Source organism: Xiphophorus hellerii, chromosome 4 (genome assembly GCF_003331165.1).
Source record: "Xiphophorus hellerii strain 12219 chromosome 4, Xiphophorus_hellerii-4.1, whole genome shotgun sequence".
NCBI classification, from domain to species: Eukaryota; Metazoa; Chordata; class Actinopteri; order Cyprinodontiformes; family Poeciliidae; genus Xiphophorus; species Xiphophorus hellerii.
In genome coordinates, this window is record NC_045675.1 from 3,807,040 (window position 1) to 3,821,267 (window position 14,228).

The window sequence follows — 14,228 nt, forward strand, 5'->3', positions numbered from 1 at the left end:
ACAAATCTCAGTAATTTCTTTACATTATTTTGATATATTTTCTAGAAAAAACTTGACAAGTTTCTGAGTTTGCAAAGTGGAAGATTTTTGACTTTTGGAATTTTTTTCCAGTAAATTTGTGGGACCTCAAAGTTTCAGATTTTTTGTTGGTTTTAGATTACTCTCAGAAATTCTATAGAAAAAAAATCTGAAAATTTATTAACTTGGAAAAATCTAAAGTTTTCTAGAAAAAAAAAGAGATTAATTTAAAAATTATCTGGAAAAAAGACATGGAAATTTCAGATTTTCAAAAGTACATTTTTTTTCTAAAATTTTCTAAGTTCGCAAAGTAAAAAAATTTCAACTTTTGAAACTTAGAAAAAGAAAATTTTCTAAAAGAAAATCTGAGATCTCAAATTTTGAAGGTGTTTTCTCTCTTTTTTCAGAGTAATTGCAGAAATTTTCTAGAAAAACAAGGACATTTCTGAGCCTGAAAAGTGAAATATTTGCTAGAAAAAACACAAATTGTAAAAGTTCAAAATTTCTCAGAATTTGAAATTTTGTGAGTTTCTCAGAATTCTGATCTTTTTCTAAATGTTGACTTTTTTTAAATGTTGACTTGTTTTTCAAAATTTTGACTTTAAACTTTTGACATCAAAAGTCAAAATTCTGAGAAACTCAAAACTTCCAAAAGTTGAACATTTTTGACATTTGGAAATTGTAAGTTTCTCAGTTTTCTGGTCTTTTTTTCTCTATTTTTACTTTTTTCTCAGAATTCTGATTTTTTTTCCCTCCTGATTTTGACTTTTTCTCAGAATTTTGAATTTCTTTCACCTCATAATTCCGACTTTAAACACCTTATGTCCAAAATCAGAATTTTGAGATTTAAAGTAAGATTTTGTTTGTTTTCAGTGGCACTAATCTTCCTCCATATGCCACATCTTGAACATGTCGTCAGGGAAAGCTTCTCTCTGTTGTGTTCCAGAGAAGCGTCCAGGTTGCGTCTCCATCAGGATGACCTCAGCACTGACTGGGATCAAATCTCCAGAGCATCCATGATGTTTTTTTCCAGCGTCGTCTCGGGCTCGGATACTCGCTCCAGTTCTGCTGCTTGGGATCGGGAAGCGCAGGAAGTCGCCGTCAGGAAGCATTATGCCTGAGGACGCAGCAGAGGTTGAGCGTCCCATTTTTGACGAGTTGATGGACAGGAAGCTCTTCCCTGCCTGTGGATTTGACATTCATGCACCGTAACTGGGAATCGGTTGGGAAGGTGGACTGAAATACTCTGAGCAGGTATTTCCCTTCGTTCCTGGAAAGGCTTGGTTTCTGGGTGGAGGTTCGGGGTCAAAGGTTGGATATTTGGCGGTTGGATAAAGATGGAGGCCGGAGCGGAGGCGAGCCCACATCAGCACCAGAGGAGGAAGCCTGTGCTGCATGGACTGGAGGACCAGAAGAGGGTGAGTTAACCACAGAATCATCTTTGCTTCTTTTTTCCCACCATTGCTGCTTCTGGCTGGTGTTTCACTGAGAAAAAAGCAGAACTTTAGCTGAAGAGTTTGACTTTTCTTCATTTAAAGTTTCCTTTTGGCAACATGGAAGCATGTGTGATTGGTTCAGTGCAGCAGACGGACCACATAAAGTAATCTGGGATGCTTTTCTGCTTGGGTGGAGGAATTTATTAGAATTTTCTGACTTTGAAATTGAACTTTAATCTCATATTTATTACTTTAAACTTCTGCAGTAAGATTAATTGTTATCGTAACTCATTCTCTCCGTGTCGGCTGTTCGCTGCATTTTAATGGAAACATTTTTATATGGAAACATTCCTGTTGGTCATAGAAACAGTGAATTTAGCCTGTCGCAATGTGCAATTAATCAATCAGTCGTATGATAAATTAATTTCCATTCCAGTGATTCATCTTTATCCATTTTGTTTATGGTTTCTGTTATAATTGCTGCTGTTTGTGGGTTCTGTGTTTCATTTTGGATATAAAGATTGTAAAATTAACATTTATTGGTCTAATAAAAAACGAATTTGCGTTATTATGTCCAGGAAACAAACAACAACATTATCGTTTATCTTGATAATCACTGAAACAATTTATCCTCCAACAGATTTTGCTGCTGTTTGTGCTGCTTTTTGGGAAAAAAAGTGTGCATGTTTTGGATGCTGGTGCATGTTTTCTCTGTTTTCCATCTCGCATTTCGCCACCCAGGGGTTTGTTGCTGATTGCAGAACGCAGTGTGATGTGTTGGGTCATGATCCTGATGGTTTCATCACTCCATGCTGCTTTGTATCTAGGCGCTGTTGCAGAAACACTCAGAAATGTCAGAGGATCTTGTGGGGTTTTTTTTCTCTCTGTCACTCAAAGTGAGCAGAGATTTCTTCTTTTTTTGGCTGTGATTGATTGGTTTGGGCATTGGTTGTCTCTGTTTTTAAAGCAGAGGTACAGCGAATTGCTCCTGCCGTGCTGCTGCGGTGACCGTTGACATGCAGAGCGGACATAACGTGCAGAAAAACCCAACCAAATCAAACGAGGTCCATGTTTTCGTCATGCTCTTATGTTGTGGTTTATTGAAAAACGCTATTTTGTGGTTGAGCCGCTTCTTGTTTTATGAAATTGTGAATGTGTTTTGCTGAATTTGTGGGTCTTTTTTATGCGAGCTGAACAGATCAGAAACATCTGTTTGGATTTTTTTTCTTGTAAATGTGCAAAAAAGGGATTTTTAAGTGCAGAAAAGCCGCTGATATAGTCCACGAAGTTCTCTCCAAGTCAGTAAAACGAGTTTAAATTGGTCTCTAAAATAAACCGGAAGCTGCATCAGGATTGGAATCACATGTGAAAACCTGACTGCGGCATTTTGTTCTATAATGCTTTATAGAGCATTGGAATATTCCAGTCTGAATAAAACAAAAGAATAAATGATTATTTCCAGCTCAGAGTGTGACATAATAGAGCTTAGTTTGGCAATATTTCTTAAAAACAATCAGTCTTCAAATGTGCAATTAAAGTGAAACCAGAATTAACGTTTGTGCCAGTAGAAAGCAAGCAGGCATTTTTCAGGTTCAAAGGTAATTATTTCAGCTTTTTTCCTTATTAAATTGAAGAAAACTATGGACAAAGCATAGAATTAGACTGAATAGATCCACCCTTATGGATTGGGAACATTACCGTACCTGATCCAGAATATTTTTTCAATATTGGACCAATCTGTGGAGCTTAGACATAAAACTGAAACTCATCTGCATAGAAGTGATAAAAATGTTCCCAATATGCAACAAAAACAAGAGGCACCAAAACAGAACCTTGAGGTACGCCAGAAAATGGAGCCATTGGAAGTAAGGCTGGAGTTTGGAGGAACAAAATGTCTGCGTTCTTCAAACATACATTTGTTTAAGTCAGTTAGCGAAGCTTTTTTTCTTATAAAACAAACTTTACAAATCAACCTGGGATTTAAGAATTAACGTCTAAAAATCAGAAAAACGACATGAAATCATGTTTACACTGCAAAAACACAAAGTCTTACCAAGTAATTTTTGTCTACTTTTTAGTGCAAATATCTGAGTACACTTGAAATAAGACAAAACGAACTTAAAATCTACTTTTCAGCTAGAATTAGGAACTTAAGTCTATAATTCCTTAATATTGAGGACAAAGTTTTGGTTTCAGTACTTTTTCATCAAAGCAATTATTTACTAAAAACAAACTCCTTTATCTTGATTTAGAAAGTTACTTGTAAGTTAGTTTTGTTGTATTTCAAGTTTACTTAGATATTTGCAATAAAAACCTGATCAAAATTACTTGGTAGGATTTTTGTTTTGCAGTGTAGAATGAAAGCTGGTAATTTCCGACCAGTTTGAAGATTTAAAAATAAAAACAGCGTATATATTTCTTTCTTACCTGTGTTGGTCCTTTTCCCCAGTAAATTATTGATTTGATCAGGTGTGTTAAATGAATCACCTGGGAATATGTAGAACATGAATATTAATTCAGTCCCAGCTGGTGTTTTCCCCCGATTTCCCACAATGCCGAGCGTCTCAGCGGCTGCTAATTGACTCTCAGAGAAGCTCAAGAAATCCCAGAGTTTCTGGGATTTCAGCACAAAAGGCGGATATATACCTGAAAGCTTATGTTTTTTCCTTTCTTTTCTTGTTGCTATGGTAACCAGCTCTGCTGCCATTCATAAAGTGATTTTATTTACTTTCTTTTTTTGTTCAGCAGCAGGGAACGGATAAGTGATGGAAAGCCTTCAAATGATGGGAAAGTTCAGTTTAAAACTGGATGGTTGCGTTGTTTTCTAAAACAAACCGCGTCGATTTGAGTTGTTGCTTTTATAGATCAAATATAAAATATGTATTCAGTCTAATTTGGGTTAATTCAACAAAAAGGTTTCAAGTTTAATCCACTCGGTTCAATTTGAACAGAATTATTTTCTTTATAGTGTAATTCATAACTCAACACAGTGAAGTTCAGTTTATCATTCAATGTAAGATGACGGCCAGTTGTCTAAGGAACCTTGAATTGTTTTCTTTACAACAGAGTATTAGGGTCATACTAAGAAAAAATAAAAAAATTAGAGAATAAAGATGAACTGATTCAAGATTAGTCATAATAATGACAATAAAGTCATAATATCTTGAATAAAGTCAAGCATAAGTTTGAGTCACAGTCAGACATCTTGATTATGCTAACAGTAACTCTCTGCAAACATACCTCTGCTAACTATGTAGCTAACTAGTTAGCTAGTTGACTACCAACTCATATCCTTGTTAGCTAATAAACTCACTTCTAAAATTCCTGATAACACACTGCTAAGATATCCTTGCTAACTAATTAGCTAGCTAGCTAGCACAGGTATAAGTTGACTACCACTGTACACCCTTCCTAGGTAGTTATCTTTGCCAAGTAATCTCGTTATCCTTGCTAACTAGTAACTACCAACTTATACCAATTATCCTTGTTGACTGAGTAGCTAGTTAGCAAGAGTATGCAAAGGATAAACTCACTTCTAAAATACTTGATAACTCTATCATACCCTTGCTAACTAGCTGGATAGCTAGCTAGCAAGTGTATTGACTACCACCTTTGACTACACCATTGCTAGGTACCCTTGCTAACTAGCTAGCTTGAGCTTTTTCACATTTTATTTTATTTTGGATATTTAAAGTATCTTCTAGTTCTAGTTTTTTAAGTGTATGAAAATATTTAAAATTAAAAGGTTGTTTAGCTGACGATGCTTGAAGCATTGTCTTAAGGACTTCAGGTAATACACTTATTTTATTTCTGCATTTTGATCATTTTATTAAACCTTTCCTTTCCACCTGGCATAGATCTGCAGTCTAGATTCAAAGTCTCAATTTTTTTTTTTTTAATTAGTTGCTAAATTTCCATTAGAGATGAATGGATCACATTCTGCACAAGTTACTAAAGCTAAGAAAAGCCATTATACATTTTTTCTATAACTGCTTTCCTGTTTTACATTTTCATTTGCTACCAGGTGAGAGTGTGAATTGTCTGTTTGGTGTGAAGTACATATTACTAATAAGTTTATTTTCTTCTTCAGATCGGGTTTTTATATTTGTGAAATCATGTTTTTCTATTCATTTTGTGCTAATTTTGCAACTTTTTGAAGTGACAGACCTGTTTTTTAACTGCTGTTAGGGCCACAAAAAAATCAATCCAGAGGCCACAAATGGCCCGTGGGCCACACTTTGAGCACCTCTTATTTAACAGGACAGAAAACGCACAAATGTGAAGTGAATCTTCCAGAATAAAAGCCTATATTTCAGTCTGAGGAGGGACCCGGTTAGATTTTTAACGGCGACAGCAGTCCCGGTGGTCTCCGTGGAAACGAGGCTGAACCGATTCTCACCTTCCCTTTTAATGGACTTCAACCAACTTAAATAAACTGAAAGCGGCGTTTTCACAGGAGCCTCCCATTGTTGCAATACTGGAGCAACAGTCAGCGTCCTTCAGCAATTACCTGGGCTTTGTGGGTCTGAGATGCTGCGTGCGAACCTCACTCTGCAGGAGATAATTGGATTTTGTTCCCTCTGTGGATCTGCTGTCACACGTCTCCTGCTCTGCGTATTAATGTTCGATGAGCAGCAATCACAGACCTGCGTGGAAAAGGCCTGAAACGGATGCGTTGCATTACGAGGAGGAGAATCGGGGTTGTGTGTCTGATGGAGCAGAACTGCAGACTTTGTTGCTGAATTAGTCGTTTGATATTCATGGTATTCATTAAACATGGATTTTCTGGAATTAGATCTTTAGTGCAGTGAATCGTCCTGCAGCTGATAAGGTGGAGGACCTCAATTAAGCAAGGTTATTTAAACATTTATTATGGAGTTTGTTAGCATACACTGCAAAAACACTAAACCTCGCCAAGTATTTTTGGTCTATTCTATCTTAGTTCACTTGAAATAAGAGAAAAGTAACAAGCAGGTAACTTTTCAGCAAAACTAGGAGATTGTTTTAAGTCAATTAATCTTTAATATTGATTTTTAAAAATTACTAGTTCCACTGGAAGATTATTTAACTTATAACAAGATATTTTTACCATAATAATCTGTCAGGAGAACTAGCTCTGTTCAATCTGTATTAAGAAATAATTTACTTAAAACAAGCTAATAATTTACTTGTAAATTAATTTTGTCTTATTCCAAGTGAACTAAGATAAGTCGGCTAAAAACTAATCAAAAATTACTTGGTAAGATTTTGTGTTTTTGTGCAACACACTGCAAAAACACAAAAAGTATTTTTTTGTGTAGTTTGTAGCACACTAAGACAAAACTAACTTAAAAATAACTTTTTCGCAAGATATAGGAGCTTTTTTCAATTGGTCATATTGGCAGATTATTTCACTTATTATAACACATTTTTCCCAGATTAAAGGTGAAATAATCTGGCAGTCAAACTACTTTTTCATCTATATTAAGGAATTATTGACTTAAAACAAGCTTGTGTATTTTGCTGAAAAGTCACCTGTAAATTAGTTTTGTCCTATTTTAAGTGTACTAAGATATTTTTAATAGAAACTAGACGGAAATACTTGGAAGAATTTTGTGGTTTTTTGCAGTGTATTCCTCCGTTTTGCATCAAAATGCAGAAAATAAAAGCAAAATTTCCAAGTCTATAAACAGAAATGAAGAAATGCTTTTGCTGAGAGGTTTTAAAGAATAAACAATTAAAAAGATCTTATCTGGTATTAAAATAAGACAAATCTAACCAACAAGCAACTTCTCAGCAAGATTTAGGAGATTAATTTACGTCAATAATTCCTTTATATTGACGAAAAAGTACAGAAAAGGCAAATTATTTCACTTATAATTATAATCTTATTTTTAATTAATACTTGTTAGTTATTGTTGTCTTATTTAAAGTTTAAGATGTTAGTAATAAGAACTAGACAAAAATCTTGGTACGATTTTGTGTTTTTGCAGTGCAAATCCTCAAACAAAGATCAATTTCTCCCCTGGAGTTAAGGATTAGTTTAAATAAAAGCCATGTGATTTTTTAAAATTTATTTTTCTCCACTCATCTGCGTCTCTCGCTAATTAAAGCTACAGAACCAAACCAAACCAAACAGTCATTAACGAGCGGTTAGCGAGGAAATAGATACATAATTTCCAGTCGCTCTTTTTGAGCAATCAGTGTCAGATTTCTGTTCAATAATCAATTCCTGTCTGAAAAATGGATTGGTTTTTATCTGAAAGATTCAGAAAGTGTATTCTTTCTCTCTCTTTTTTTTTTTTTTTTACAGCTTGTGTTGTTAAAATAATGTGATCCCAACTGTTTTCTGACTAAACCCACTGAGAGGTGTTAAAAAAGACCAAGAAAAACACAGAAAAACGCCAAACGCTGTGTGAAATCTCACCATATGTTTGCCATTTGTGGTGCAGTTTGATTCGGCTTCCAGAAATAAAACCAATCAAAAGCGGCTCAGTAACGTTGGGTTGAATTTTTCATTGGGTCTCTCAAGGCTTCCTGGGAGTCCAGGCTTTGTTCACGCTGCAGCTTTTCTTGGCTGCTCTCTCAATAAATTAATCATGTTCATCCAGACCTGCCGTTCAGCTTCAGGTTCGTTCTTATAAACAAAAAACAAAAATGAATTCAGAGGACCAGATCTGCTCAGAACGTGAGATAAAACGTCGCTGTTGTTTTTATTTAGACGTATTATTGTTTACAAAAGAAGATTTTAACTTTATGAAGCATGTTTAGATACTTTCCTACATATTTTGATATGATTATTGCATCCACACTGCAAAAACACAAAACTTTACCAAGTATTTGTTTAGAGTTTCAAATTCCTTAAGACGCTTGAAATAAGACAAAACTAACTTAAAAGTAACTTTTCAGTGGCATAAAATATTTTAATGAGGAAAAAATGTCTTGTTTTAACTGAAATAATTGACCAATTGAACTCGTACTTTATCTATATTAAGAAGTTACTTATGTAAAACATTCATTCATTTATTGCTGAAATGTTGAGTTATTTTAGCTTTTTAAAGTGTATTAAGATATTTGCAGTAGAAACTAGATTAAAATAAGTTTCTATTTTTGCAGTGTATAATTTCAACATTAAAGTTGATTTACTGCAACCAAAAACTTTAAAGTTTTGCTGTAAAGCTGTTTTTTTATTTATTTACATTATTTTTTATTTAGCATATGTGAAATAATCTGCCAGTTGAACAAGTTATTTTTCATCAATATTAGTGAATTACTGATTTAAAAGAAACTCCCACATCTTGCAGAAAAGTAACTTACAATAAAATAAAAGTGATTTTATATTTTAGGAATCACAACAATGGTTGTATTTTTCTCTCTTTTCTGCTTTTGGACTGATTTTGTTCATATTAAACTTTTATTTTGGGCTGAAAGTATTTATTATGGAGAGGAAATTATAAACAATGTTAAATAAAAATGAGTTGCGGATGTTTTTAGGTGAATCTGTCACTGAATAGAAATTTATTCCTGTGATTTTCTACTCTCAGCATGAGTTTAATGAAACTTCTGACTAAACCTGTCGCAATAAATGATAAATTAATTAACTAATTAATTGCATAATAAATTAAAATGACACTGATAATTTCCATTCTGTTGATTTAATTTTTATTTTTATTAATAGTTTCAGTTGCGTTTATTTCAGTTTTATTTATTTGTTTTGGCTGTTTTATTTTGAATATTTAAAATATCTTCCAGTTCCAGTGTTAAGTGTTTTTGTACAAAATTAAAGTTTATTAGTTTTTTAGAGCTACTTTATTAGCATTAATATATCATTAATATGTTCCTTGAAAATAATATTTATATTTAATGTGATAAATATTAATATTTATTACAGTAAATATGACAATATTTTGTTGGATTTGCCTACTTGTTTCATTTTTATGTGGACGTTAGTTTTTTAAGTGTATAAAAATATTTATAGTCGTGTGGCCGACGTGGTTTTATGGACTTCAGGTAATGCCGTTTAAATCAGAAGACATGAGTCAGCACTCGTTTTTTACACTCGTTTACACACGATAAACGAGTGTGAAGATCATTCAATAGTGAATAAAAGTGAAGAAAAAAGATATTTTAAAACTCGATAATTTAAAAGGGCAGTACTATGTAAAAATTACGTTTATCTTTAGCGTTATGGTGTGTTTTAATGTTTTTCCTTCATCAAAAACAAACATGGAGTGTCACATTTATATTTTTATGCCTGATTGAGAAATCATTTAATCTCCATGGCAACCATACGTCGCCTGATTGGACTTAGCCCCGCCTCAAAGGACGAAGCTTCTCCTCTCAGCTGCAGTTCCCAAACTTCAGAGCTTCTTTCTGCTTCACGGAGCCGATCTGCCTCACTCAGCTCCTTCAGACTAGCCAGCAGCAATTAGCAAACACCTGGCGGAGCTCACTACAGGAGCTACTTCTGAGAGTAAAGCTGGTAAAATGTTGTTAAAGGGTTAACAGAGGAGCCATTATGGGATGACTTCCTGGAGGCGGAGTTTCAGAAAGAACAGGAGTTTTTAAAGAGACAGAGACCCAATTTCAAGGCGTAAAATTATGAAGTAAAATTTCTGGAAGAGATGTGTATAAGACTGACATGACACTGTGATAAACACAACACCTGTTATGAAAATGAAGGAGTCTTCATGAATGCTTATGACTGTTGTCATGAAATTTAATTTGGTAAATAATGACACTTTTAATGCAAAGTTATATTAAACTTTTAATGCAAATGGCCAACATTGAATTATTCAGTAAGATAAAGTTCCATTAAAATGAGCATTAATGTAAGTGTCATTATTTACCGAATGATACTTCATGACAACAGTCATAAACACTCCTTCATGTTTATCACAGTGTCATGTCTGGATTATGAAGCCTTTTCAAATAAAGTGTTAATAGATTTATTTTAAGTCATTTTAGTATAGTTATATCACATTATTGTGCTATAAAATGTGACTACGTGTCTTGAATATTAGTGGTACCGCCCCTTTAGGCCTCCAGCCTTCAGTGATGCAGCATTCGACTCCGGCTCTGAGACGTTCGTTAAACTTGCCGATCCTCCATCTTCTCATCTGTTCGCTTGTTGGCCTGTTGCCTGGATGTGAGAGGCGAGCGGAGGCTGATGATTTGTCATCGACGGGCTTGATTGATTGTGGAAGCCGAGCGCTGTGCGCCGCTGCTATCTGAAACTAATTGAATGTAATATCAGAGCGACGGGTCGGGTGATGACGAATGGCCAGCCCTCTGTGACTCTTTTTTAAACATCAGTGATTACAATCTGCAGTAAACATGGTGGTTAGCTGCAGCTTTCCGTTGTGGATCCAAGTGTTAAGCACTTTCCTTTTAGGGTTTGTGGTTGACCTAAACGGATCAGGATGGAGAGCAGGTTCTGGTTCTTTGCGATAGGAGGGGGAATCTAAATGCTTTTCTTGCAAACCAGGCAGCTGCAGAGGAGAGATGGAGGGGATTTATTTATTTCTTTTTTGCAGAGGACTGTGTTTGCCCAGTCATGCAGCACTGACGAGCCTTGGGAGCGGGGCTTTAAACCGGGGGGAAGGGGAGGCTCAGAAGGTGGAGGTCTGAGGCTGGGGGTGGGGGACGGTGCAGCACCACCAGGGTCCCGGTCGGCCCTCCGGAGCCATCTGGCCTCTTCCTGGACCCGGAGGGACGGCGACGGACAGGTGGCAGGGGCTGTTGGTGTTGACAGGACTTCTGCTTCAGGGCAGAAACGTTGGATAGGTGGGCCTTATCAAACCTCATCCAAATACAAAATGATTTATCAGCAAAAAAACAAGAAAGTCATTATTTTAGTAATCAATTAATCAATAATTCTGGCGATTAATCGATTAGTCTGACGATTAATCAAATAAAAAATTTACTGCTGACTAATTTCTGCTTGGATTATCATTGGTACAGTGTAGGGCTGCATCTGTTTAATTTTTGGATTAACCAATTAATATTTGGAAAGCAAAATTCTATATATTTATTTACATTTACTGTGTGAAGCTAAAGCTTTCACACTTCCAAGATTTTGGGTAAAACATATTTAAAGACAAAGGTTTTATTCATTTTAAGTGCAAAATATACATAATTTGAACAATTTTGGCTTAATTGTTATGTTGTTCTTTCAGCAAATGGCCTTTTTTAAACTCTGCAGTTAATGATTGATTTCTAAATTATTATTTCAATAATCAATTATTCATGATTAATCATTTCAGTCCTTACAAGATAAAACCTATCAGTTTGTTTGGACATATTTTTCCAGTTACCACAGTTTTAAATTCATCTCCTCATCTTTCACAGTGATAAAACAAACATATCTGGGTTGAACTACAAAATGGGACTTTATAATTTATATTTTACGCTTTAACACCTTAAAACTCATCTTTAAATCGTGAAGAGGCAAAAGTAACCCCAGCAGAAACGCCCACTGCTTTCCACTAGGGCTGCAACTAGAAAATAAGTTAATTAAAACTACTTAAAAATAACTTGTGGAGTTCCACTCGGTTTAATATTGGGAATTTGAATAAAAACAGTACAAATACCAGAACATAAACGGCTTTAAAAGCAAATTTTCCCACATAAATTACTTATTTAACCTCTTTGTAGGATGTATTTTTTTATCCTTCAGTTTTTGGTCATTTTGTGTCTTTCTGGAAAAACTCAAAGCATTTTCCTGTCTTCATTAAGCATTGATATTAAAAAAAAAACCCAGTGTTGTCTGCAGCAGGTTGTGGTTGTCCCGACTTGGACTGCGCTGTAATCCATGTTTCGGGGATGGAGGGGGGCAGCGGCCGGATTCTGGTTCAGTCCGGTTCAGGGGAGACGGTCAGCGGATGAACAGGTGCTTCAGATCGCTCCTGTGGTGATGATGGGATTCCTCCTTTACAGACACGGGAATCACATTTATTATCCATGGCAACTTGTAAAGAATAAACAGCAGATTTTATACAGAGGTGATCGTAAAGATGATTTATATCCTTTTACAGGTTAGAATGGGTGTTTTTGCACAGATCTGTGCTGTAACTAGCTAGTTTATACCAGACTGTGAATCTCCCAGTGTTACAGAAAGAGAAAAGCAGTTATTACTGCGTACAATAAGCATGTTTTGACTTGTTTGCAAAGTGACAAAAGGAGACAATGGTAAATTGGTGCTACATGGATAAGTCGAAATAGAATTTTGTGAAAACTAAAGCTAAATTAAGTTGATTTATTTAGTATTTTTTTATTTATGTGTAACATTGAAGCTGGTATTTTTAGTTATTATGCTGTGAAAATCGTTTGCTAATCAATTCTTAAGGTGCAGAACTGATTGGAGTAGATAAATACTGAAATTGCTGTCAGTACTAGCTACTACTAGTTCTAGCTTTCTATGCTACTACCAGTATAGAAAATTACTACCAGCTTTCTATGCTAGCAGCTTTCTATGCTAGTAGCTTTCTATGCTTGTATAGAAAGATACTACTAGCTTTCTAGTAGTTCTGTGTTACTACTAGTATATTAGTAGCTTTCTATGTACTTCTATAGTAGTACTTCTACTTGTAAGCTACTACTAGTACTGGCACAGAAAGGTATTACTTGTGTAGAAGTAGCTTTCTATGCTATCACTGCTACTAGCCTTCTATGCTAGCAGCTTTCTATGCTAGTAGTGTATTTGATGACGCTGTTGATTATGATTTTCCCATTAGCTGGACGGACTGATCATAATCCCTTTGGTTCCTACGAACCCAAAACCAAAGAATCTTAAAACTGTTTAAAAGTTTTATGTCATTTTATCATCAGATTTACTAACAAAATGCACAGGAAGCTACGATTAGCTTTCTATGCTAGTAGTAGCTTTTTGTGCTAGTATTTATGACACTTTTCCCAGTAGCTGGATAGAAAACTCATTATGTGTTTGGTTACTATGTGCCCAAAGCGGAAACATATTAAAACCGTTTATTATTTCAAGTTGTATTATCAAGAGATTCACCAAAGTTATCGCATGTTTTGTTAATATTGTTCAGCTGTAATAAAGCTGATAAAGACTCTCTTCCTGTCATTGATTTCTGAAGCTGCTGAATCAGCAGCAGGACGTCAGATCAGCGTGTTAGGCCGGTTTTACGTGTTAACGTCGTAATCCTTATTCTGCACAAAGACGCCGTTATCTTAAGTCTGCAGAGCATGTTTCCAGTTGAGGCTCCCACACCTTCTTTCCAACTGTGTGTTTTTCATTCCTGTCGTCCCATCTTCACTCTAGGAAATACGCTGGAATTCAATTTTACACACCAGGAATTTCAGCTCTGATAAGGACAAATGAAGAGCAGAAAGAAAACGGTTTTCATCTGCAGCAGCAAGTGTGGAGCCACAGTTTCCTCTAGTTCCTCCAGCCAATCTCTCCACAGCCTCTTAACCTCGCCTCCATTACGGATGCCCCGGCGTAAATCTGCCACGTTTGGAGAGCGACTCAAACAGCGAGGGAGAGGAGCAAACGGTTAGCTTTGTTACAGGAAAACACTCGGTGGAAATCTGTGAAATTTTGCCGAATCCCTGCAGGGATGTGGGAACATAATTGGTACACAGGTGAAAATCGCCGCTGAGGGAACATTTAGAAAATTACTGTTAGCTGAACATCGGATGATGACGTATTTATTTGACAGATTTTCCAGCTCAGAAACCGTTACAGTTTGGATTATGAATGACTTTTAAAAATCATATTCTGCTTTAATTGCTGCAGGATTGATGTTATTTCACAATGGTGTGTTAGGT

At 35.5% G+C, this 14,228-nt stretch overlaps 1 protein-coding gene across 1 annotated transcript in view; it reads left to right on the top strand.

Annotated features, from left to right (window-relative positions):
* Positions 1–14,228, top strand: part of nav2a (neuron navigator 2a) — a 256,627-nt gene that overhangs the window by 779 nt on the left and 241,620 nt on the right. Inside the window, exon 2 of the mRNA XM_032560513.1 lies at positions 965–1,436. Within this exon, the coding sequence (XP_032416404.1) occupies positions 1,356–1,436 (81 nt within the window). The 5' untranslated portion in view covers positions 965–1,355. The remainder of the gene's footprint in view (positions 1–964; positions 1,437–14,228) is intronic.